The sequence below is a fragment of the Bos taurus genome, chromosome 13 (genome assembly GCF_002263795.3).
Source record: "Bos taurus isolate L1 Dominette 01449 registration number 42190680 breed Hereford chromosome 13, ARS-UCD2.0, whole genome shotgun sequence".
Lineage (NCBI taxonomy): Eukaryota > Metazoa > Chordata > Mammalia > Artiodactyla > Bovidae > Bos > Bos taurus.
In genome coordinates, this window is record NC_037340.1 from 72,150,311 (window position 1) to 72,177,200 (window position 26,890).

Here is a 26,890-nt window from a genome sequence, read left to right on the forward strand (position 1 = left end):
CCGGTAGCCAGTGCCCAGCCAGCACGGCTGAAGGTTGAACTTCAGCTGGTTTGGGAGCCTGAGAGAGTGGGTGACAGGTCGCTACTGCCTGGGAAGGTTGTTCGGGCAGTCAGGATTGGGTTGTGGGTCAGAGGGACCATGCAGAGAGACTGGAAGGCAGAGCTGGGTATGGGGCTGGAGCCCAGGACCTGAGCTGGGACCTAGTTTTTTTCAGGTGAGTGACTCCACCGTGAGCAGGACACCTGCCTGCCAACGTGTTCGTCTGCCAAAACGGGAAACTAGTTACCTAGCTAATTTCCTTCCTAACTACCGTATTGACTTCCTTTCCTTTCTGACACCCTCCTCCCTAACTCCTTTCCTTCATTTCTTCTTCCTATCACTTCCCTCCCTTCCTTCTTCCCTTCTTTCCTTCCTTCCCTCTCAACTAATCATCTACCTGTGCTGCCTAACTTTCTTCCTTCCTAACCAATCCATTTCATCCTTGCTTCCTTCCAAATAACTTCATTCCTTCCTTATTTTAATTAAAAAAATTAATGTTTGTTTAATTTCTTGTCGGTGCCACGCAGTATGTGGGAACTTGGTTCCCCAACCAGAGCTTGAACCTGCACCCCCTGCATTGGAAGTGCAGAGTCTTAACCACTGGACCGCCAGGGAAGTCCCCCTTCCTTCCTTTTCTAAATTCCTAACTTCTCCCTGAAATTCCAGGCCATGGGCTTTGGCGTCAGACTGGCTGGGTTCAAATCCCAGTTATATCATTTGCTGCCTAGATGTCTGAGTCACATCACTTCACCTCTCTGTGCCTGTTTCCTCCTTTTCAAAACAAGAATGATGATAGTTCTTAACCCATGGCACTGCAGAAACAAAATAAGGCCAAAGTGGTATGTAATGTCACATATGTCATTGCAAGGCACTGGGCAAGCAGGCTTACAAATGAATAAACGACAGTAAAGTGAAGACAGTGTAGTAACAGAAGTGGGCACAAGGAAGGGAGCTAGGGTTCATGGGGTTGGGGGTGGTCCGGTGAAGCTTATGGGAAAGGCTGGTGAGGACAGATGCAAAGGGTTAGCGGAGCAGACCTGATCGGTTGGTTGAGAGAGTGTTCCAAAAAGAGGGAACTGTGTGACCACCACCACCCCATTCCCACTGCATCCAACATGTCCAGGAAGATGAGGGCAGGAACATGGAGTGATGGGGCAGAAGGGTGCACGTCTAGGCTGGGGCAAGGTAGAGGAAGAAACAGGCTTGAGGGCTCTCAGAGGAACTTGGACCACCTCCTGAGAGTTTGCAGGGGTCTCTGTAGGTCTAAAGAGCTGGGAGAAAATGCTGATGCTCATTCAACCTCTGGTCGGAAAATCAGAAGGCAGTGGTGCGGGAGAGAAAGAGGCTGAGAACTGCTCAGGTGTGGGCACCACAGTCAAGGTCATGGGACAGTGTGGTGGTGGGCAATGAGCCAAAGTTCCCACCAGGACTTAGTACCCAAGTAGTAAATGAACAGCAACACCTTGAGAATTTTTACATAATGGTACAGAGATAAAAAGATAACTACGATAACCTACCCCCACTGTCACCTTGGGTCATGTCTCTCCAGCCTTTCTTTGGTGGTTATGTGCATTAGGTCTTTATTTCCTTAACAAAGTCACCTACCATTGGTCACCTACCATTTGGAAACCTGCTTTTTTGCCTTGACATTGTTTCGCGTATATGTTCCCATTTCTGTTTACATAGGCCAATATGTCATTTTTTAAGTGAGTGATTTTCCAAATTATAGATGTACTCTAGTTTATCTTATCAATTCATCCCTTGATTCATTAGTCACATATGTACTGAGCTCCAGCCCTATCCCAGGCTCCGATCTGGATGATAGAGATTCAGAGTGAATGAGAGTAGTCTTTGCTCTTGCAGAGCCAATGTTCAAGTTCAAGACAAAAAATAAACAAAGCGTTGTAAGATAAGGTGTCAGAGAGTGATGTGTTATACAGTAAAATATAAAGCAAAAAAATGTGGATGAGGAACGGGTGGGACTGGTATTGCAGAGTGTTCAACCATCCTGGTTTGCCCAGGATTGTACGGGTTGAAACACGGAAAGTCTCACATCCCGGGAGACCCCTAACCAGGACAATCGGTCATGGAAAGGGCCTCTCTGGGAGGTGATGTTTGAGCAGAGAGCTCTGTGATATGAGTGGAAGGCGATCATGCAGATGTCTGGAGGAAGGGTATTCTAAGCACAGGGAAATGTAAGGGCAAGGGGCAGGAGGTCAGAGGGTGCTCCGTGTTTCTGAGGGACAGCAAAGAAGGAGCTGGAGCATAGAGAAAGGAAGCGCCTGGAGACCAAGGAGCAGAGGGAGTGGGAGCCAGGTCACGTGGAATCTCCTAGACTGTGGTAAAGACTGGATTTTAATCCTAAATTTGGTGGCAAGTACACTGGAGTTTTTGAGCAACAAAGTCACATGATCTGACTTCCAGTTTTAAAGGGTCACTCTGGTTTTTGGTGAAGAAAGACTGTAGAGGGTCAAGTAAGAAATAGGAACACAGTGGGAAAGTGAGTGGGATAATCCATGCAAGTGATGATGGTGGCTCAGGGCCAGCTGGTTGCAGCAGTGGTGTCTGGATATATTTAGTTTCATTTATTTACTTATTTAGCATACAATTGCTTTGCAGTGTCATGTTAGTTTCTGCTGTATGATGAAGTGAATCAGCCATATGCGTACATACATCCCCTCCCTGTTGGACCTCCCTCCTACCTACCCCCATCCCACCCATCTGAGTCATCACAGAGCAGCAAGCTGGGCTTCCTATGCTTTTTTATAGCCCGTTCCCACTAGTTTTCTGTTTTACACATGGCAGTGTATATATGTCAATCCCAATCTTCCAATTCATCTCAGCTTCCCCTTCCCCCACTGTGTCCACATGTCCATTTTCTACATCTGTGTCTCTATTCCTGCCCTGCGAATAGGCTCATCTGTACCATTTTTCTAGATTCCACATATATGTGGGATTTTGAAGGTTAAGTCTAAGGTGATTTTATGGTGTAGTGGTGGATGCAGGGTGAAGGAGCAAAGTTTCTAGGATGAATTTTAGTTGCTGGTTCGAACCTTTGAGTAGGAGGAAGTACCGTTTCGGGGATAGATGCCAATGGAGGAGCAGGCTGGGGAGAGTGGAAAGAATGCAAGTCAGGACTTTCATTTTGGACACGTTAAGAGTTAGGTGCCTCTAGACCTCTAACTGGTGAAGTGTCAGAGAATCCAGAGTCAGGAGTGCATCAGAACTAGAGAGATGAGTTTGGGAATTGTGGAGTTTAGTCGACACTTAAATCTGTTAAACTGGTTGCTGTCAACTGGGGAACAAGTATAGAGAAAGGCCAGGCCAGTGTTTCAGGGTAAAAAAAGAGGGAATGCAGTGGAAAAGATGGAGAAAAAGCAGTTGGTGAAGTAGGAGGAAAACCAGCAGATTCTAATGCCAAGTGGGAAGAGGGGGTCATATCCTCAGGACACTGAATGACATGAGAACAAAGAGTTCATCGCAGGCTCTGGCACGTGGAGGTTACTGGTCTATTCTTTTGGGGGCATGTTGGGATAACAGCCTCTTTGGAACGGCTCCAAGAGAGGAAAGGAAGAGGGAATAGGAACTGAGTCCAGACAACTATTCCAAGGAGTTTAGCTGAAAAGGGAACTTATCAATGGGACAGTCTCTCAGGATGTAAGTCCCAGAGAGGGGACTATTACGGTCAGCGAGTATTCTGATGTACCCTACGCTTGGCCCTTGAGGTTACTATTATTTTCATTATTGTTTTCCTGTTCTAAGCAGTGCTCCTAAATGAAGGCTGCATCAGGGTCTTGTCATTGAAAAGAAATGACCTTGTTCTGGGTGTTATGTTTTGTCAACATAATATCCTGCCCATCTGTGTGTTGGTTCAACATTTCCATTTTCTTTAAAAATGAAAGGCTCTGATACTGTTCACTTGGGCTTTTCTTGGATAACTGCCCCCACCTACATCAAATCCTACAGAGAACCCCCCCACCAAGGCCAATGGGCTCAGGTCCCTTTCTGATGAGCCCCCTTGGCCCCAGCTCCATAGATCCCCACACTGTGGTGAATTACAGAGGTCTGAGTGTGGCATGTGGTAGCCACACAGAAAGTTCCAGAAGAACAGGGGCCGTGTCAGGCCCTGTCAACTCCTTCATTCCCCAGAACACCCCGTATAACCTCCTTGAGAGATACCCTGTGAGTACCTGATTATTGCACCAGGCCATCATGCACCAGGGTGCCGCTGGGACCCTGCTTCCTGGTGATACCGACCAGGGTTCTTGATCTTCACAATGATAGAAATTGACCAGAGACCAGGCAAGAAATTCAGACAGGGGCCCCTGTTGCAGCAGGGGGAGCAAGAACAAACAATAGATCCTCTTGCTTGCTCACTCCCTGAGTGGGGGACAAGCTTGTTCCTTGTATGGGTGAGAGTAGGGGTGTGTCTGGGGCTTTCGTGGTAGCTCAGTTGGTAAAGAATATGCCTGCAATGCAGGAGACCCCAATTCGATTCCTGGGTTGGCCAGATCCCCTGAAGAGGGGATAGGCTACCCACTGTAGTATCCTTGGGCTTCCCTGGTGGCTCAGACAGTAAAGAATCCACTTGAAATGCGGGAAACCTGGATTTGATCCCTGGGTTGGGAAGATCCCCTGGAGGAGGGCACGGCAACCCACTCCAGTATTCTTGCCTGGAGAATCCCCATGAACAGAGGAGTCTGGTGGGCTACAGTCCATGGAATCGCAAAGAATCGGATGTAAGGGGGTGACTAAGCACAGCACAGGGGTGTGTCCAAGGGTCAGGCCGAAAGAGTAGCTTTAGGTATCTTGCCCCCACCCTTAAGTGGTATTGAGTGAAGGAGGCATGCACAGCACCCTGCTCCTCAACAGTGGCAGTTGGATTTTTTGGTTTCTTTGTATCCTTTGGGTTCAGATATTTGCCCCATCTGCCCATGCACACAGTTATTTTTAGCCCCATACAGTTTCTTTGTATTTTGCTGCTAGAGGAGAGGTGTGTCCAGGTGCAAGCATTGCAGCACTGCAGCAAAGAGTGCCAGCTCCCAGTCCTGCTCTGGAGACAGCAGTCAGAACCTGGAGGGCCATCGGGAAGGACCCCAAAGTCCAAGTGTTCAGCAAAGACCAGGCCAGGCTGATCGAACCAGACACCCAAACCTGAAGCACCTGCAAGTTCTTGGGAGCCAAAGTGCTCCCAGGTCTCTGAACTTCATCTTCAGCCCCAGATGGTCTGTAGTGGGCCAGGGTAGGCCCCAGGGAGCATATCTCCTCCCAGACAGGCCCCCTACACACACACACACACACAGATTTACTGATAAACACCAATACGAACACAATCCACAAAAACCACTGTCACACATATGTATTCATAGACACACACATGGACACAACATGTTAACATGTATAGAGGTACACACTGCCGTGTCCACACACTACACTACACAGAGACTCATTGAAGCACATAGACACACAGACCAGTCACCAATGTACAGACGCACCGACAAAATCACACAAACGTGGTCACACTGCTGCACAAACACCTTGACACGCAGGGACACACTGATACACCAGATAGACAGACAGACACACATCTCTGCATGGAACACCTGCACACACACCCGCACCCCACACGCTCATGTGCATTCCAACAAGCCCCAGCATCACCCCAGCTTTCCTGCAGCTGTTGCTCACGCCCTTCTACCCACACCCCCCAGGGGGAGGCGATGTCCCCGAGGGAACAGAGGACTTCGGTCCCTTCTTAAGCCCTGCTGGCTCCCGCGTGACATCAACAGCTCCCTCGCCGCGGCCGGGAGTTCCAAGCTGAGTGCCGGGGCCGGGCCAGCGCCAGGCACAGACACTTCGGCCCTTGTTGGGAGAACAGAGAGGGCTTCTTGTCCACTGTCCACCCTCCGGCTCCCACCACGGCTTCTCCCAGCGGCCTCTCCGCAGGCTGTGCAGGTACGTGGGGCCGGGGAGGCAAGGGCCTGGCAGAGCGGCTGTCAGGGCCCGGCCAGGAGGGGTGTGGGCTGCAGGAGCACGGACTCGGGGCACTGGCTGAAGCCAGGCTATGCTCCGTATTTGGGCAGCTCTGCAGCTCGCCTTCTCAGAGCTCCATGGGGCTGGGCCTCCCAGAGCAGCCTGGACAGGTAAAATTCCCTCGCTTCCCCTGTGGTCACTTTCTCAGCTCCCGAGAAGACCAGGGGGTGGTTGCTCCAGGGCCCCCTTGTAAAGATGAGTGGTCTGTACAGCAGCCCGGGCCCCACTGCAGGCCAAAGCTGTGATCTCAGGAGGCGCAGTACCCAGCAATCCCCAAGAGCAATCTCAGTTTCTGCTCTTGACTTTCCAGTCTAGGGTGGGGCTGTGGGGTCCTGGGCCTGCCAAGCCAGGGCCTGGACATGTAAGCGTCCTCCACCTGCTCCTGGTAACACAGACTGCTGTTCACACTCTCCACTGTTTTATCTCAAACAGACACAGCCAGGGGCTTCCCAGCTGGCATTAGTGGTAAAGAACACGTCTGCCAATGCAGGAGATGTGAGAGATGCGAGTTCTATCCCCAGGTCAGGAAGATCCCCTGGAGGAGGGCATGGCAACCCACTCCAGTATTCTTGCCTAGACAGTTCCATGGACAGAGGAGCCTGGAGGGCTACAGTCCATAGGGTCGCAAAGAACCAGACACGACTGAAGTGTCTTAGCTCCTTGCTCATGGGTCTGTTCATGATTCTGGCCCAAGGTCCCCAAGGCAGCTGCCCCTCCAGGGACATTAGGCAGAAGTCCTTGTGGCTGAGACATGATAGTCAACACAGCATCCAACCCAGGGCTCTCTCTAGGGATCCAGGGTGGCAACATGCCTGTATAGGGTCCAGGGGAGCCCAGCCTGCCCCTCGCAAGCTGTGGGACCCTAGGCAAGTCCCTTTCAAGGCCTCAGGCTCCCCGCCTCTGAAATGGGAGGAAGAGTCCAGACTTTATGCCCTGCAAGAGTCCTTCCAGCCTTGGCCTTCCCAGACATCAGAGCTGCCCTGGCCATCCCCAGTGCTTGAAAAGACTCAGCCTGGGAAGGGCCACCCCTGACCATTCTCCCTCCTTCCCTCCTGAGATGTCTGACTAGAGAGGCTGGGCCCAGAGGACATCATTTCTTGTCCCAGACAGGGATTGCTGGCCTAGGGCAGGTGCAGGGAGTCAGGCAGGGGAGGACAGAACAGCAGTGCCTAACACCCTATACAGGCGACACTAATTCCCCAGCAGCACCTCCCTTCATCCTGCTCCTCCTTGCGTCCCCAGAGCGTGCCTGATCATTGCTACAGCATGGACTCGAGCCCAGCTGGGACCCCCAGTCCGCAGGTAGGTGGGTCTTGGTTCCCCCAGCCACCACCAGGGGGCTTCCTTCCTCCCAAGGCCGAGGAAACCCAGGGAGATCCTCGTCAGCCAGGTGAATGGTCCCAGTACTGGGATGCCCACCGATATCACTGTGAGCCCATGGAATCAGGCCATTTGCAGGGTAAAGAGAAAAGACACTTGGTCAAGAGCTTCAAAAAGTAAGTGAGGTGGGAAAATTATGGGATTGGCCCCAAGGCCACCTGTATTCTTGTGCCAGTGGGGCTGCCTGTAAGTCCTCTGACGGCTCTCTGCTGGGTCTCAGTTTTCTTACCTTCACATTTGGTACAACAGCCAGTGGCCTCCCAAGGCTATCATGAGAAGCAGGTGAGATGTGGATGGTTGGGTGGGTTGGTAGATGGATGGAAAGAAGGAAAGGAGAAAGGGACGCAGGAAAGAAGGCAGGCACGCTAGCAGAGATGTTGGAAAAGGGAGCAGGGCTTGGGCCAGGGGGAAGGGAGGAGGCCAAGGAGTCAGGGACCCTCTGATCTTAATCACCTCTTTCTTTAAATGTCTTTAGCCCCTGAGGGCCAACGGGAATATCAACCTGGGGCCTTCTGCCAACCCAAAGTGAGTTCCAGTCTCTCAATCCCTTTCTTGCCTGGCTCCCCTTGCCTTGGGAATACAACCCAAGTTCTCTGATTCAGCATCAAGACCCTCTGCCATCTGAGCCCAGGACCAGCCCCCAGCTTTATCTCCCACTGATTCCCCAGCCTCTTCTCATGCTGAGCCCTGTGGCTGGAATATCCCCCTGAAGCCTTAATTATTAGCAGCCCCCCACCCTCCAGGCGCTTCTCTGTCTTTGGAGGCCAGAGTCCTTGCCTTCTATGTGGTTGTGTTTGGTTTTTTCCATTTCTTGCCCTTTTTTTACTCCATCGTGAGATCCCCAGAGGCAGGGGCCAGTCTGAGAAGACCCTCTTGGCTGGAAAAACATGGCCTTCTCCAGCTTCAAAGTTAAAGAGAAGCCCTGATTTGAACTAATGTACCCGGTTTCCCGAGCTGGCAAATGCTGACCCGTGTCCCTTCCTCTTGCCCCAGTGCCCGGCCCACGGACTTTGACTTCCTCAAAGTCATTGGCAAAGGAAACTATGGGAAGGTGAGTGACCTGCGAGCACGGGAAGCCTGGGTTTCCCCCCTTTCCGGCCCCTTCCACCCCCTGCTGTCACTCGCGTGTGCAAAGTGGGAGCTTACAACCTGCAGAATCATGGGCACACGGCTGGAACTGGAGGTCTGCACCACCATCAAGAAACCCAAAGCCCAGAGGAGTAGTCACCTGCGGGTTCTGCATTTGTCCTCCTGCTCAGGTCCTCCTGGCCAAGCACAAGTCCGACGGGATGTTCTACGCAGTGAAGGTGCTGCAGAAAAAGTCCATCTTAAAGAAGAAAGAGGTACCAGGGCTTGGGCCCAGGCATCTCCTCTTCTGCCTCTTGACCCCCAGCCTCAGGTGGCTTCCAATGATGGGTCCAACTCTGAGCATAGAGGTGGTCCAGGTCAGGGGGGCTGGGTGGGATGCTGGCCCCTCTCCAGGAAGGCAGGCTAACTGCCTCGCCTGGTGGGCCTGCAGGTGGCCCCGGCCCGGCCCTCTGCCTTCCCCTGAAGATCCAGGGCTCCATGGCGAACCAGTCTTCAGCCCTGTTAGTGCCAGCCTCCCCACCTGTGGGGGTCGCACTTCAGGCTCGCCAAAGGCCCTTCAGGCCACAGCCTTCCAGGAGTTCTAGATGCTTCCACTGATTTGAGTCTCTCTAACGCCAACTCCATGAGAAGGACAGAACAGGCCCCGAGGAAGGATGGAATGTTAAGTCAGAGGACTCAGGAGAGGGAACTAAGGTTAAAAAGGAGCTCACGGGGCAGGTCTTGGTGAAGGAGGCAGCCTCGAAGATAGGCTTTTGATGATCTGAAAAGAGGCGTCCAGGCAGGGGAACAGGAACAGAGGCCTGGATGTGCATAGTGCCTGCCTTCTTTTCTCTGAGAGCTTGTCCTTGGAACTCATCTATTCAGTCATCTTGCAGCTTTGTTGAGGCTTCCCTGGTGGCTCAGATGGTAAAGAATCTGCCTGCAATGCCAGGAGACTGGGTTCAGTCCCTGGGTCAGGAAGATCCCCTGGAGAAGGGAATGGCAAGCCACTCCGGTATTCTTGAGTGGAGAATTCCATGGACAGAGGTGCCCGAGAGGGCTATAGTCCGTGGGGTTTGGTGAAAGAATCAGAAAAGACTGAGCAACTAACACTTGCACTGGGGTGAGGGGGCAGGGAATTTGGACCCAGGGCTGGAGCTGCACCCAGCTGCACTGGCGGGGGATGAGGTGGACCACTCGAGCCCTGAATGCTGGGCAAGGCCCCCCGGGCTTGGGCCTGAGGGCAGTGAGGAGCCATGGTGGGGATTTGAGCAGGGTGGGCGCGTGGGTGGTAACACGACCCGTGTGTGTGTGTGTGTGTGTGTGTGTGTGTGCGTGCGCATGCGTGTGTGTGTGTGTGTTCGTAACTCTGCAGCAGAGCCACATCATGGCAGAGCGCAGCGTGCTCCTGAAGAATGTGCGCCACCCCTTCCTTGTGGGCCTGCGCTACTCCTTCCAGACACCCGAGAAGCTCTACTTCGTGCTGGACTACGTCAACGGGGGAGAGGTGGGTGACCCGAGCGCATCCCATGTACCCACGGTGCACCAGGTTCTGGAATGATCTCCCCTCACCCTTACCACAGACCCATTTTGCAGCTGAAAAGACCAAGGCTCGGGGAGGTAACTCACTGGCTCAAGGCTACCCTGCATGCACTTGGCAGAGCCAGGATTTGAAGGCAGGTCTGTCTGACTCCCAGCCATTTTCATTTCTTGACTCCCACGCAAAGCTGCCCAGAATCCCTTCAGTGGACCTGGGAAAGGTCAACGTTGGAGGAGCTCTGTGGTCAGTGGTTCTAATTTTACCCATTTTACACCATAGACCACTGCATGGGAATGAGCAGTCCTTGTGGTTGTGATCTGGGGCCACCTGGTGACCCAGAAGCACAGCTGGGAAAAGCTAGGCTCCCTCCTCTGTCTCTCTGAGCAAGATGGCCCTTCTCAGTGACCCCAGATTTAACCTGTGTGACCTCATGCTCTTTAGCCTGATGCCAAGAGGGAAGTTTTGTGTCCTCCATCCCTAAATTCCCTGGTGGAGGTGTGAAGGACTTTTCTTTGCCAGTAAATTAGACAGAAGCAACTGGCCCAGGGGCAGGTCTAACCTGGGCTCAGTTTGACCATCATAATCATTTTATCACATGGGATAGAGGAAAAGCACATGTCTGACCCACTCAGGTTCAAATCATGGCTCTGCCAATTATAGTCCGTGACCTTGGGCAAGTCACCTGGCTGCTCTGATACTTCCAGTTTCCTTTTCCGTGAAACTGGCCTCCTACTTGAAACCTGGAAGGTAGTCAGGAGAATAAAAGAAAAGTAGAGGTGTATTAGGGTGCGGCTGGAGCCTGGCACACAGTAGGGGCTCCATTTTTGTTAATTCACCTTTCCTGCTGACGCTTTGCCAGCTCTGTAGGATGGCTGGCATGCCCTTCCTTGTATGATGGTGTTGTAGCTTTAAGAGGGGGTGACTTGCCCAGCTGCCTCCAACCCTGCATCTGTGGAGCTGGAGCCCCCCAGGAACCCTCTCACACACCTCCTCCCCCTCCAGCTCTTCTTCCACCTGCAGCGGGAGCGCCGGTTCCTGGAGCCCCGGGCCCGGTTCTACGCCGCCGAGGTGGCCAGCGCCATTGGCTACCTGCACTCCCTCAACATCATTTACAGGTGAGGCCTGCCTGTGGCACAGAGCCAGGCCTGGCCCTTCCGCCCCAACAGCCAGGGGGTGTGTGGATCCCTAGATCCTGATGAAATCCCAGTGAACTTGGTCCTCTGCCTGAGGAGGAGGGCTGGTGTGGCTTCAGCATCATAGTGCCCTTTTCTTTCAATGTCTGCAGGGACCTGAAACCAGAAAACATTCTCTTGGACTGCCAGGTTAGTGTGTGTGTGTGTGTGTGTGTGTGTGTGTGTGTGTGTGCATGCACATAGTTGCACGTGTGTGCTGTGTGCCCATGAATATATGTGCATGTGCATGCATTGTGCATGCGTGCATACGGCTAGGGACACATTCAGGTGTATGTGTGCATGTGTGCCTATGACTGTGTACATGCATGTAAATGTTTGCTGTGTGTACATGGATGTGCATGTACTTGTGTTCATGAGTGTGTATACGAGGCCTGTGGTGGGGCAGGGGTAGTGTTACACAGAGGCTCGAGGATTTTGTAGTGCTTCCATGTCTTAGACTGAGTTCCCTGGAAATAGGCTCTGGAATGGAGTGTAGGATGCCAAAGGTTATTGGGGAACATATTTAAGGGGTGACGGGCAGGTTTGGGCAGAGGAAACAGCACATCTGCACTGCACACACTTGCTCTGCAGTTGCAAGTGAGACCTCAGCTGGTCTTCCAAGGGTGGGGTGCACCCCAGCTGGGATGGCTCTCTAGAACTGTTCCAAACTGAGGCAAGGATGCGGGCGTCTGCGCCACTGTACTAGCCAGTCATCTGATGGGGATTGCCCCCTGAGAGGGGCATGACTTTGGATGAGGGCACTGGTCCAGCATTGGGGATGGGCAGGACATCCTAAAGAGGGGATCTGGGCAGAGCCTGGCAGTATCCACTCACATCATGACCTCCACCAGCTACCCTCTTGCTCAGCCACAGAGTGTGTTCACTCTCTGTTCTCTGGGTACCCCCTACTCCATTAAGGGGGCTGCTGCCACCAGGCCCCTCCAGCAGGGACATTCTGGAACTGCTGGGTGTGGACGTGAGTTGGTGATGAGCTGAGGGCAGACAGTACGATGCCGTCTCCCCATCCCTGTGCTGTTCTTGGCATCCAAGTTAGAAGCATGGAGTGAGTGAAGCCTCCAGCTCGGGCTTGTGCCAGGGACACAGACCCCACAGCCATGCCCCAGATGTGGCATCTGGGCTTTAGGGTTAGACCTGGTCATCCTTTTGGCTCAGATCACCCTCCCATGCCTGCCCTCCCTCCTCTACAGGGACACGTGGTGCTGACAGACTTTGGCCTCTGCAAGGAGGGTGTAGAACCCGAGGAGACCACATCCACGTTCTGTGGTACCCCCGAGGTAAGCTAAACCTCCTGGGAGGGGTGAGGCAGGAAATGGGTGAGGCCATGGCTCCTGACTGGAGCCACCAGGTTACAGCAGAGGGGCTCACTCCTTCCCCCAAGCACTTCCCCTGAGCTGACTGCACACAGAGCCTTGGTTTCCTCATCTGTGTCATGGGCGGACCAGCTCTGGGGGCTTCTGGGACCTGGCTTGTGAACCTCTGCAACAGGGCTGTCTAACAGAAATAGAAACAGAAATGCAAATCATATATGCAGTTTTAAAATTTCCAGCAATCCACACTCACAAAGAAAAAGATGAAATCAATTTTAATAATGAATTTTATTTAACCCAACACATACAAAATAGTGGGTTTCCCAGGGGGCTTAGTGGTCAAGAATCCACCTGCCAATGCAGGAAACACGGGTTCGAACCCTGGGTCGGGAAGATCCCCTGGAGGAGGAAATGGAAACCCACTCCAGTATTCTTGCCTGGAAAATCCCATGGACAGAGGAGCCTGGTGGGCTACAGTGCATGGGATAGCAAGAGTCGGACACGATATTGTAGAGCAATTGTCCTCCAATAATTGTATTTTATTCTATACTTCTCCATATTGTACAATTGTAATCTTTGATAATTTAAAACAAAACAAACAAAAAAACCAGCATGTGGGACTTCCCCAGTGGTCCAGTGGCTAAGACTGTGGGCTCCCAAAACAGTGGGCATGGGTTCGATCCCTGGTTAGGGAACTAGATCCCTTAGGGACCTAGTGCAGCCAAATGCACCCAATGCAGCCAAAAAAAAAAACCCCAACATGTAAAAAAAAAAAGTCAGACATGACTTGGTGACTAAACAACAGCAATACAAAATAGTATCATGCCAATATACAGTCAACGTAAAATTGTTGAAATAGTTTGTTTTATTTTTTCTAACTTAGCCTTTGATCCGGTATGCGTTTTGCACTTACTGTCCCTCTCAGCTTAGCTCGGCCACATTTCAAATGTTTGGTAGTCACACGTGGCTAGTGGTTACTGTGTTAGATAGCACTGCCCTGCAGCATGAAGTCCATGTGCATAGGAGGCCCTGGCCTGACCTGACAGTTAAGATCAAGTGTAAAGATACCGATCTCCCTCTTTCTTCCAGCCACTAAGAGCCTGGAGGGTTAAAATTTGTGAATCTCAGCAATCATTCATACATGTCTCTTTGTCCTGCCAAGGCCTCCCTGCAACTTTGGGGTTAAAAGCCGTTCCTTAAACTTCTACCAGCGTTGAACCTTGGACCTTGAACCCAAAGGGGTTTCCAGCTGCTTGGATGGATGTCTGGGTCAGGGGTGGGGGTCTGAGGCTGCAGGGCTGGCGAGCCCTCTCGAGCTGGCATGGCCCAAGACTTCAGCTTTTGTTTTTTTCCCATAAGCTTAAGAATCTGGGTCTCAGATTTCAGCTGAGCCTTCTCTGTTTGGGTTTAGGAGATAACCTCTCTAACCAGGAGTAGTTGTCTGTGTTTGGGTCTGGGAGGGTGTTCGCTGGACAGAACTGGCCTCCCAAAGCCCTGCCAGCCCAACCATCCCTTCCTTGGCTACTGCCAGGAGCAGATGGATCATGTAGGAGACATGTGGCTCTAACAGGTCATCTCTTCCATGACTCAGGCACTGCCGTGGTGCCGGGGAGCACAGACAAGAGACGCCACAGTTGCTCAGTTGTTCACAGTTGTTTAAGGGCCAGCACATATATTAGCAGGTGTCTTTTTTATGTGTGTGTGGCTGCGCTGGTTCTTTGTTGCAGCATACGGGCTTTGTCTAGTTGCAGTGAGGGGGCTTCTCTTGCTGCAGCACATAGGCTCAGTTGCCCTGCAGCATGTAGGATCTTAGTTCCCCCACCAGGGATCAAACCCACGTCCTCTGCATTGGAAGGAGAACTCTTAGCCACTGGGCCATCAAGAAAGTCCCTCGCCTATGTCCTTAACACAGCCCCTAGGGAGAGATTCTGCAGTTCCATTATGTGGGATAAGCACACCAACATTCTTGGAGGTTCAGCGACCTGCTTGGGGACACACATTCAGTGGGACTCAGTTCAGTTCAGTTCAGTTCAGTCACTCAGTTGTGTCCGACTCTTTGCAACCCCATGAGGTGCAGCACGCCAGGCCTCCCTGTTCATCACCAACTCCCAGAGTCCAGCCAAACTCGTGTCCATTGAGTCAGTGATGCCATCCAACCATCTCATCCTCTGTCGTCCCCTTCTCCTCCGGCCCTCAATCTTTCCCAACATAAGGGTCTTTTCAAATGAGTCAGCTCTTCACATCAGATGGCCAAAGTACTGGAGTTTCAGCTTCAACATCAGTCCTTCCAATGAACACCCAAGACTGGTCTCCTTTAGGATGGACTGATTGGTTCTCCTTGCAGTCCAAGGGACTCTCAAGAGGACTCCCAACATCATAGTTCAAAACCATCAATTCTTCGGCGCTCAGCTTTCTTTATAGTCCAACTCTCACATCCATACATGACCACTGGAAAAACCATAGCCTGACTAGACGGACCTTTGTTGGCAAAGTGATGTCTCTGCTTTTTAATATGGGTCTAGGTTGGTCATGACTTTCCTTCCAAGGGGTAAGCGTCTTTTAATTTCATGGGACTAGGTCTGGGTAACTCCCTGCCCCTCTCCACACCCATGCAGTCTCAGCGTGGCTTGGTCTGTTACTGAGGCCTCTTTCCTTGGTGGTAGAGACCCCAGCCTAAGAGGTTCCCAAGCCCTTGGGTCTGCAGGAAGCACAATTCTGCCTAAGGTTCTCTACTTGTGCGAGGTGCAGATATATAGCATGCATTCAGCTGTCAGTAGGAACTCAAATGCCACCTCCTCTTTCCTGACTCCTTTCCATCCCTCCGTTACTAAGGTCACCTGTGCAAATATGGGCCACACTGACTTATACTTCATCTGTGAGTCTTCCAACTGCCCTGTGAGTATCCCCAGGGCTTTCCTAGTTCCAAGACATCACTTGGATGCTTTTGAGCATATTAAAGGCACTCCCTTTGGGCAGACTAATTATAAAATGTTTCCTGTTTATTTATTTTGTATTTTATTTTATTTTTGGCTGCTGCTCATTACTGCGCATGGGCTTTCTCTAGTTGCAGCAAGCAGGGGCTACTCTTTGTTGTGGTGCTTGGGCTTCTCATTGGGGTGATTTCTCTTGTTGCAGAGCCCTGGCCCTAGGGCACATGGGCTCAGGAGTTGTGGCATACAGTTTTAGTTGCCCTGTGGCATGTAGGATCTTAGTTCCTGGACCAGGGATTGAACCTGTGTCCTCTGCACTGGCAGGTGAATTCTTAATCACTGGATCACCAGGGAAGCCCCAAGTTTTCCCTTTAAACATATGTGAGTTGCTGGATGGGGATTCCTAAGTGCAGCTAGTGGTAAACAACCTGCCTGCCAATGCAGGAGACATAAGAGATGTGGTTTGATCCCTCGGTCAGGAAGATCTCCTGGAGAAGGAAATGGCAACCCACTCCAGTATTCTTGCCTGGAGAATCCCATGAACAGAGGAGCCTGGCGGGCTACAGTCCATAGGGTCGCAAAGAGTCAGACATGACTGAAGCAACTTAGCACACGTGCACACAAGTTGCCAGATACAGCCTTGTACTAGGGGTTATGGTTTGGTGAGTTGATCACAGCCAGGCTTGCAACCCTCTTTACCCCTTTGGCTGGTGCTCTTGTGTGGTACACAACATATACATCTGTACAGGGCAGTCCAGCCAGATTTCCTCTACGTCCTCAGCACCCTGGCAAAGGGTCCTGCACAAAGCAGGTCTTTGATGAACTGATGCTGAATGAACACATGCACAGTTAAGTAAATATCACAGCAGAATCAGCTGCTGGTGATCTTTTCCTCCAAGTACCTTGTTTACAAACGGGGAGATGGAAGCTGAGTGTCTTTCAAATAAGTGTGTTTTCTCTCAACAGTACTTGGCTCCAGAAGTGCTCCGTAAGGAGCCTTACGATCGGGCAGTGGATTGGTGGTGCTTGGGAGCGGTGCTCTACGAGATGCTACATGGCCTGGTGAGTGGGGTAGGGCTGATTCTGGAAGAGATGGGGGGTGGATCTCTCCCTTGTGTGGCCTCCTCAGGCTCCTCAAGTTGTTGAATGAGCCACCTCTTCTCTACAAGCTCAAAAAGGGTGATGCAAACATGAATACGAGGATAAAGTATATTTTTTTCCAATAAAGTCAGTTCCACACTTTATAATATACTATCTCATCTGTTACTCCTTTGGTGCCTCAAAACAGCCTTTGGACGCGGGCACTGCAGGAAATGAGGTTGTTCTTATTTTACTAAGAGGGAAACTTAGGCTCAAAGAGGTCACAGTCCTGGGAGGTGGTAGAACTAGCCCCTGGATCCAATCCTAGACTGCCTGTGCTTCTCGTCTGAAAAATGACAATATGTCTCATAACCATCATAAGGCTGGAATAAAATGATGATGAGAAACTGTTAACTTTGCAAAATGCGAAGTTGGTGCACAAGCTTGATTAAGAGACGTGGGATAGAGGGGGCACCTGGAGAGGTCCACAAGCCTCACGCTGGAGGGGAGAGACTTCTCAGCCTTCCCTGGAGCCTCTCCACTGTGCTGGACGCCCAGAGGTCTCTGTCTCTCTCCACTCTGCCACGTGAGCCATGGCACAAGACACAAGTCTGGCTGAATCCTTCCAGCTGCCCCCCCTGCTTTGCTCCAAGTGTCTCTGAGAACTGTGCCCACTTTAGCATGGATGATCCTCCCATCTCTCTGCCTCTCTCTCACCAGCCGCCCTTTTACAGCCAAGACGTATCGCAGATGTATGAGAATATTCTGCATCAGCCTCTACGGATTCCCGGGGGCCGGACGGTGGCTGCCTGCGACCTCCTGCAAGCCCTGCTCCACAAAGACCAGAGGCAGCGGCTGGGCTCCAAAACAGATTTTGTAGGTGACCTGCCAGCGGAGTGCTGGGCTCTCAGCCTCCTGCTGAGGCAGCCCAGAAGCAGTGTCACACATCTAGCAGTTCCCTAAAGCCAGGCACTGCTAGTTCACCCGTTCAGAGATTCACAGCTGCTGCTGTTTATTTCCTTCAATCTAACGCTTCTAGTCAACCAATATTTATGGAGCACCTACTATGTGCTGGGCTTTGAGCTAAATGCTAGGATTTGTTATACTGGGTCTCTGCCCTTAAGTTTATGAGGGAAAGGTAGACGAACAAACATAAATTATTATAGAGTGTGACTATGCTAAGAGGCTGGACAGGAATGCAGGCAAGTCTTTACTGGGACTTGTGCGGTAGGATGAGGGAGCAGAAATAAGTAACACATGCCCTTGTTGGCTCTCCAAGGAGGGCGGACTGATTCATTATATGGGGTGAGGGTAAGGGCAGATCTAGGGGTCAGGCAGAAGTGGCTTAGGTGGTCTGCCCACCCCCTTGGTGGTGTTGTGTGCAGGGTTCACGCACAGTACCCTGCTTTTTCTCCCAGCACCCCAGAAGGGGCAGTTGGTTTTTGGCTTTTTTGTATCTTACAGCTCTTAATTTGTCCCAACTGCGCATGCGTGCAGTTCTTTTTCATCCCTTATCGTTTCTTTGTATTCTGTTGCTGGATGAGACAGTTCTCTGGGTGTCTGTCTAAGTTCAAGTGGAGACACTCCGGTAAAGGGTCCCAGGTTCCAGCCTGTTTCAGAAAGACATGAACTATGAGCAGAGATAGATAATAATGGGGGAAATTCACACTGGCACGGTCAGGGAGGTCCTCTATGAGGAGGTGACAATTGAGCTGAGATTTGAAGGATGGGAAAGAACTGGGAGGAGGCATCCCAGACACAGGGCACAGCGTGTGCAAAAGTCCTGCAGGAGGAGCAAGGCAGAGAGAGATAATTAGACGATTGATTAATCAGTATATGCTGAGCAGGAGAGTGGAGGCTCCCGGTTAAGTTTTGACAAATTCCTCTGGCTTCTGTACAGAGAGCAAACTAAACTGCTTTTCACAAATATCTGAGCACTTCCCCCTTGCCAGGACCCAGGCTGGACATCTGAATAGAGAGATGAAGAATTCACAGTCTGTTCTCCAAATAAGTTCATGGCTTAAAAAAAAAAAAAAAAATAGAGCAAAATTTAAAAAATAATCATACATTCTCTACTCAACAAAAGATCATTTGGATTTATAAGAAGATCACAGTACTTTTCTCCATAGAAGTTTGTTCTTCTAGCGAAGTAGTTGGGATTGCATGAACAGTGAGACAGACTGCCTGGATTCAGATCCTTTCTCCACCAAGCACTAGAGGCAGGATAAATGGCTTAAGCCCTCTTTGTTGTTGTTTAGTTGGTAAGTCACCTTCAAGTCTTTTGCAACCCCAGAGAATGTAGCCTGCCAGGCTCCTCTGCCCGTGGAATTTCCCAAGCAAGAATGCTGGAGTGGATTGCCATTCCCTTCTCCAGGGGATCTCTCACGTCTCCTTCTTGGCAGGCAGATTCTTTACTGTTTGAGCCTCCCGGGAAGCCCCTGCTTTAACGTTTCTTCCCATGTATAGTAACAGCACCCAGTTCGTAGCTCTTATGAAGGTCAAATAACATAAGCAAACACTTAGGTTAGTGCCTGCCATGTAGAAAGTGCTTTTTAAGTGTACAAACTATCCTATATGCCAGATACCGTGAAGTTTAACAACATTTAAGGCTTTTGCCTACCCATCCCTGGACAGTTTAAAGAAAAGGCTTTCATGAAGACAGGTCCCTCCTTCCCAGAGGAAATTTGCATCCTAAAAAAATGTGATTTTTAAAATAAGGTGTACTTTCCCATAGATCAAGATTCAAAGGATATTCAGAAAAAGTCCCTTCAGCTACCTAGTTTTTAAAATTTTGAGGTAACAAGCGTTACCAGTTTTGTGGGTATTCTAGAAATAGTTTGGATCTGGCTTGTTAACAATTCCCCAGGAAGTTCAGATACACAGAGTTAGAGAATCATTCTTTGAGAGACATAGAGAGAGGGAGGGCTCTGCTGGAAAAGGCGGAAGTTTTTGTCAACATTAGTTTGGATTAGGAAAGAAGAGATGAATCATGCCCAAGGCTGAATCCTTAATTCTGGATCTTTGCGAAACTGCAGCTTTTCTTGGGGCTTTATTTCTCAAATCTTCCTTAGTGAGTTGATTTCGTCTATTTCTCTGTCTAGAATTCTGGAAGAGGGATCTCCCTGGTGGCCCAATGGTTGGGACTTCCTCTTCCAATGCAGGGAATGTGGGCTCAGTCTCTGGTTGGGGAGCTGACATCCCACATTCCTTGCAGCCAAAAAAACCAAAACATAAAACAGAAGTAATATTGTAATAAATTCAATAAAGACTTTTAAAAAAAGAGTGTATTTAAAAAAAAGAATTCTGGAAGAGTCCGGATGCACTGAGAGAGTGGAGTAAGATTCCCCAGGACCCTCCAAGAGCAGGGTCTGCTCTCTTTCTCACTGACATACTTCTACAGCCTAGTATGGCACAGGGTAGGTGCTCTATAAATAGCTGTGGAATAAACAGATGCTACAGGGAAAAGGTCTGGGCTTGAGATAATGGCTAAGGGGAGAGGTCTTATTGCAGACACTCCTTTGTTCCAGGAAACTAGCCAGCAAGTTACCTTCCTAGTAAAGATTTTGGGGCTAGACAACCGGTTGCCAATACAGTTAGAGCTCCGAGGCATGTGGGGTGGGGTGGGAGCGCCAATGGAGAGGACTGCTACTGATTACCTTCTTCCCACAGCTTGAGATAAAGAGCCATGTGTTCTTCAGCCCCATAAACTGGGATGACTTGTACCACAAGAGGCTGACTCCACCCTTCAACCCAAATGTGGTAAGAGGCCATCACATTCTGGCTTCTGGGTTCCCAGGACTGGTGGAAGCTTGGAGGGTACCTGGGGAGGGTATCCTGGCCTGGCCTCTTCCTACAGATGGGAGAACCGAGGGTCCAAGAAGCTCAGTGATTTGTTCAAGGCTACCCTGTAAGCCAGAGGCAGAATTGGGTCCGGAACCCGGAAGTCCTGACTGCCAGTTCAGCTCTGTATGAGGAGCCAGGTTGCCTCCCTTTACTTTCAATACCAATAACCCTCATGGCAAAGCGCTTTACAGCTTTTAAAGTGTTCTGTGTCATGGAGCACACCCAGACAGAGCCGAGTCCTGTGACGATTTTTTTTCCTATGTTTAGCTTTCTTCCTGGTAATAAATGACATGTATTTATTGTAGAAAGTGTGTAAAACAGAGACATTTAAATCATCACGGAGAGGGACTTCCTTGGCAGTCCACTGGTTAAGACTTTAAGCTTCCGCTGCAGCAGGCACAGGTCTGATCCCTGGTCAGGGAACTTAAGATCCTGTGTGCTGCACAGCACGACCAAGAAATAAAATAAATTTAAAGCATTAAGAAGAAAGAGTGTATTATCTCACCACCCAAGAGAAAGCATGCACCAGTGGCATGTTTCAGATATTTTTTTCTGTTTTTTATGTAGGTCATAGTTCATACACAGATACAGATATCATCTCCCCCAACAGAGATCACAATTCATGTATATAGATAGATCTCATCTCCTCCCTCTTTTTGCTAAAACTATGTCATCATTTTCCTAAGTCACAGAAGACTATGATTTTAAGTGGCTGTATAATATTTCAACCCTATGTCGGTAACATAATTTATTCCACCATGTTCCTAACGGTGAACTTTAGGTTATTACCATTTTTTCTTTATCATAATGGATTAATAACTTTAAGTTCATGTCTTTGTCCAGTTATTTTTTAATTAAATTTTTAATTGGAGTATAGTTGATTTATAATGTTAGGCTAGTTTCTGCTGTAAAGTGAAACAGTCATACATAGATCCACTCTCTTCTAGACTCCATTCCCATATAGGTCATTACAGAGCACCGAATAAAGTTCCCTGGGCTGTACAGTAGGTTCTTATTAGTTACCTTTCATATAATAGTGTGTCTATGTCAATCCCAGTCTCCTAATTTATCCCTCCCCTGTTCCCCTTGGTAACCAAAAGTTTGTTTTCTATGTCTGTGAGTCTTTTCTGTTTTGTAAATAAGTTCATTTCTATCATTTTTTTAGATTGCACATATAAGCGATACCATATATTTGTCTTTCTGACTTCACTCAGTATGACAATCTCGAGGTCCATCATGTTGCTGCAAATTGTCCAGAGTTCCGATTATTTCAGGATGGATTCCAGATGGGGAATTACCAAGTCAAAGAATGTGAATATATTTTATTTTTTATTGTTGAGGTATAGTTAGTTGGGGCTTCCCTCATTGCTTGGTTGGTAAAGAATCTGCCTGAAATCCAGGAATCCCAGGTTCGATTCCTGGGTTGGGAAGATCCTCTGGAGAAGGAAATGGCAACCCACTCCAGTATTCTTGTCTGGAGAATCCCATGGACAGAGGAGCCTGGTGGGGTCACAAGAGTTGGACACGACTTAGCGACTAAACCACCTCCACCACCACAGTTAGTTGACTTGCAGTATTATTTTAGTTTCAGGTGTACAGCATAGTAATTCGATATTTGTACATATTATACTCCATACAGAGTTACTATAAACTATTCACTATGTTCCCTGTGCTGTCCATTACATCCTTGTAACTTATTTTATACCTAGTGGTTTGCACGTCTTAATCCCCTTCACCTGTTTTGCCCTTCCTCCCGCCCCTCTCCTCTCTGGTAACCACTCATTTGTTCTCTGAATCTGTTGTGCACATTTTTAGGTTCTTGATTCATACTTTCATCATGTCACAATCTACCGGCAGCATTTTGAGGGTTGATGTAGAGCAGGCAGGGTGCCAGGCAGGTAGAGGAATTGGTAAATGGTTACTGGACCTTGTGTAACATGATGACTAGTGTAAATGCATGAAAAAATGACACTTAAAGAAGGATGCCCCTGGAGCACTCAGAGGGGAGATCTAACAGCTCTCTCAGGGCTCTGGGCTCCTTTGGCAGCTCTGACCCAGTGTTCCCTTCTCATCGTTGGCTTATATTCACAGGCAGGACCTGCTGACTTGAAACACTTTGACCCAGAGTTCACGCAAGAAGCTGTGTCAAAGTCCATTGGCTGCACTCCTGACACCATGGCGAGCAGCTCTGGGGCCTCAAGTGCCTTCCTGGGATTCTCCTATGCGCCGGACGATGATGCTATCTTGGATTGCTAGAAGAGAAGCTCCCGTGAAACCACCAAAGCCAGCCTGAAATCTGTAAGGAATTACCTTCAGCTGTTGGTCACAGAAGCCCAAACTAACAATGGCTTAAATAAGATTTCCGCCCACCTCCCCCCACCCCCCACCCGCCCGCCAGCACATAAAAGAAGGATGGTGTTAGGTGATCCAGAGCTGGTACGACAGGTCATCAGAGGCTTTCTGTATTTCCACTCTGTCATTCTTGGCAAGTGGCTTCTACTATTAGGATTATTATATTATCCTAAGATGGTACTGGAGCTCTAGCTACTGTTTCTGGGTCCTGGGCAGGAAAAAAAGGAGGAAAGAGCAAAAGGGCACCTTTACAGAGCTTCCCGAGAAGCCCCACCCAATGACTTCTGCTTGCATCTCACTAGCCAGCCACCTTACCTGCACTGGAGGATGGGATATATGTCCAATTAACTGGGCACATGACTCCCCACAATAACGCAGGGGTTCTGACACTAAGGGAGAAGGGAAAATGTTGGGTAGGCAACCAGCACCTCTTAACCAGAGGATCTCTTGGTGTTTGGATTTTGATCTCAATGTGTAAAATGACCAAGGTGCAACAAGCCTATAAGGTATCACCCAACATCCACTTTTCTTCCCTATGTCAATGGGTGGTATTGCACATTTATTAGGTTTGTCTGCCTGGCATCTGAACCCCGGCCTATTCCCCTGGCATCTATTCCCCGGTCAGGGAATCTCCTATTTTATGAGCCATGATGGGAGGCAATTCACTTCCTCCAGTTAACCGTAGCTGAAAATGCTAGACACTAACTTTCCCAGCCTCCCCTGGAGCTCGGGCCAGGCATGTGGCCTCAGGATGCACCTGTTATGAGATTTTTGGCTCAAGGAAGGAACTGGGAGCTCTCTTTCATGTGGCTGCTGTGATAACAAAGCCCACAAGACTGAGTTCCTGGTGTAGAAGTGGCAGCGATGCTCTTATTGGCAACACCAGTTTCCTTATCACATCCGTGCTGCAGTGTCATCCCTGGGAATCCTGGGTTCTCCCTCTCTAGTTTTCCCAATGATTTTGAGAGCTTCTGATACTGTTAATCACTCCTTCTTTTGCTTAACCCATTTTTGACCAGAGACGTGTTAGTATATCTTTTGTCACCTGCGTGTTATTAATAGGAGACGTATCAGTATCAGTTACAAAACAAATCGCCAGCCACAGGTGTTAGTTTCTGCAAAAATCCTGTGGTCAATAGAGTTAACTGCTCAAACTCAGCTTCAGAACACCTGCCTACACTGATCCAGTTTCTGTGCTAGACTTTTTCATGTCTGTTACCAGCTTTCATCCAAATGACCCTAAGGTAGGAATCTCCTTTTTACCCATGAAGAAACACAGAGAAGCTGTACCTTTCCTAGAGGTCACAGAGCTAATAAGGGCCAGAGTTGGGACTTGGAGCCCTATAAACTTACTCTGGGGCTCTCACATGTAACCTTTGTGCTGGTCTGCCTCTCACTCTGGCTGTTAGGTCCAAGCAGAGTAGCTGTCAAAATCTCTAAGCAGAGCCAAGCCAGGAACTGGCTGGAAGAAGCCAGGTAATGGGAAACGGGGTCTTCCAAGAGGAGGCATTCAATTGGATGCTCACGGTCTGAGCCTGGCTGCCAAGTTAATTCTCTGTTCCCTTTTCTGTCTCAGATGGAAAAGAATCTGCCTGCAATGCAGATCTGGGTTTGATCCCTGGGTTGGGAAGATCCCCTGGAGAAGGGAATGGCTACCCACTCCAGTATTCTTGCCTGGAGAATTCCATGGACAGAGGAGCCTAGCGGGTACAGTCCATGCAGTTGCAGAGTCAGGTAGCATGGAGCACCTAACACTTTTTACACACCTCTACCTCATATACCTCTGTATGCTTGTCAAGTCTAGGGCCATAGGGAGCCCAGGCAGGGTCTGTACAGGCCTAGTGATTAGCCATTTCTAAAAGCAATTCTGACCGGACAGAATGTGAGCATATAACACACACGAGTCCAGGACACTCCGCACTTGTTTGATGGATTTTATACTGCCTTATTTCGGTGAAGAAATCTTTTCACTGTAGTTCATCACCTGCTTCAGGGTGGTCCTATTAGCTGGGGACAAGAGGAGAACTTTCATTCTTTTCAACATCAGTGTGTGCTAGTGATTTTATTGGCTTTTCCTTTTAACTCAGTCCCACTCTTCGCCTTACATTTTTGTTTGCCCAGCGCCCTGCCCCAGGAATTATGGAGGATGAAGCTGGAAGACCATGGAAAACACATCGATGACACCACAATGACCTACTGGGAATCAAATCTGGGTCAAGGAGAGCTAGTTACCCTTTGACATGTGCTGAGAATTCTGAAAGAAACATTCTGATTTGATTTACATCTTAAGAGTGTCCGCTAAGAGACAAGTGTCGAACGTGATGAGAGAGAGGCCCAAATTCCCCCAACTTCCCAGAGCCAAGAGTAAGAGCGCTAATCATCAGAAATGGAAATAGTATTGTCAAAGTACACAACTTGCTATGAGTTGTGAAACACCCAAAGGTTCTATCTGTTCTAAGACTGCAAAATCACAAAATGTTCACCAGGAGAGAAAATAAAAATGAAAAAATTATGAATATTCATTAAAAATGAATATCTGTTTAATATCAGATTTGTTCACACCTGTTTATTGAGCACAGAGCTTCATATGCATTATCTACCATATGCATTACGCCAGTATTTAGAAATTATTAATCTCATTTTACAGATAAACACTCACTCAGAGATAGTAAGCGACTTGCCCAAGGTCACCTAGCTGTACGAGGCACAGCCAGGAATTGAACTTGGAAGCCGCTGATTCTCGGGCCCTTGCTCTCTCTACAGTCTCCAGTAGAGCGCGCAGTTCTTCGGGCACGTACTTTTTTTGTTTTCTAGCGAACACTGACTGCAAACAGGATTTACGCAATTTTGTACGGAAAGACAGCATCCTCAGGAAGAGAAATCACAAGCACCCTCTTTTCTACTCTTTAACTTTGTAGGGACAGTAGCTGAGAAAAGGCAACAAGAAAGAGTGTGTGTGTGTGTGTGTTTTAAGACCCTAAAACTCTGCACCTGCTGAAGACTGTAACAAAAATCTTTAAGTCTCTGCATTCATCAGTTTGAGCCAGCGAGACAGGTGCATTGCACACACATCCATGCTCCCTCAGGCAGCCACCAAGTGCTCCCCTGGGGAGAAGCCTGGCCCGTTTGTGGTCACCGCCCTCTAGTTTCTCATTTTCGCGACGGCTCTTTCCAAACGCAATTCCTTCGGCTCAAAAGCCCTTCTCCAGCCCTGGCCTTAATGATCTATTCTTTTTTCTCTTCTCTGCTCAACGAGGATGCCTGTCTACCCAGCTCCAGCCCCTCAGAGCTCCCTCAAAACGGTCTATATTTTTTATTTTTAAATTTGTTTTGGCTGCAGAGGATCTTAGTTTCCGCCAATGGGGATCTTTCATTGCGGCTTGCAGGCTCAGTTGCTGCCTGGTAAGTGCGAACTTAGCTCCCCTACCAGGGATCAAACCTGCCTCCCCTCCCTTGCAAGGAGGATTCTTAACCAATGGATCACTAGAGAAGTCCTATATTTTTTATTTTTTGGTTGGATTGACAAGGTCCAACATCCCTAAAGGATCACGCCCCATCCTGAGTCTGGCACTGTGGCGCTCATAGATGCGGGGCTTATCAAACAGAAAGAACTAAGTCGTATTCCCGTTCTCATCATTAAACCTGCCCGCCCTGCAGCTGGATGTCCCCTCTGGTCTCCCAGGAGACAGAAACTCTCATATAAAACAGCGCCGACCCTCCAGTCCCGCGTTCCCAGTACCGCGACCCTTACTGAAGCTCGCTGGAGCAAACCTCCGCCCTCCAGCGGGCCGCCGCTCTGCGCCTGCGCCCTTGGGATCTAGGCTAGGCTTTCCGCACTCCCCGCCGGAAGACTCCACTAGCCTCGTCAGTCCAGGTGGAGCGAAGTTTCGGCCCTTGGTGGGAGGGGCGGGGCGAGGGGAGTCTCTCATTTTTCAGTTAAGTTCAGTCGCTCAGTCGTATCCGACTCTTTGCAACCCCATGGACTGCAGCACACCAGGCCTCCCTGTCCATCACCAACTCCCAGAGTTCACTCAAACTCAAGTGCATCGAGTCGGTGATGCCATCCAACCATCTCATCCTCTGTCGTCCCCTTCTCCTCCTGCCCCCAATCCCTCCCAGCATCAG

At 49.5% G+C, this 26,890-nt stretch overlaps 1 protein-coding gene across 4 annotated transcripts; it reads left to right on the forward strand.

The window, feature by feature from the left end:
- SGK2 (serum/glucocorticoid regulated kinase 2) lies at nucleotides 1-25,314 on the forward strand. Of its 4 annotated transcripts, XM_005214702.4 has the most exons (16): nucleotides 1-214; nucleotides 5,751-5,994; nucleotides 7,315-7,374; nucleotides 7,928-7,977; nucleotides 8,446-8,503; nucleotides 8,712-8,795; nucleotides 9,896-10,027; nucleotides 11,063-11,175; nucleotides 11,346-11,382; nucleotides 12,441-12,527; nucleotides 15,393-15,455; nucleotides 16,457-16,552; nucleotides 17,291-17,446; nucleotides 20,240-20,329; nucleotides 22,505-22,711; nucleotides 24,887-25,314. In XM_005214702.4, the coding sequence occupies exons 3-15, from the start codon at nucleotides 7,339-7,341 to the stop codon at nucleotides 22,667-22,669; spliced, it is 1,167 nt and encodes a 388-aa protein (XP_005214759.1). In that variant the 5' UTR covers nucleotides 1-214; nucleotides 5,751-5,994; nucleotides 7,315-7,338; the 3' UTR covers nucleotides 22,670-22,711; nucleotides 24,887-25,314.
- The last annotated feature ends 1,576 nt before the right edge of the window (nucleotides 25,315-26,890 follow it).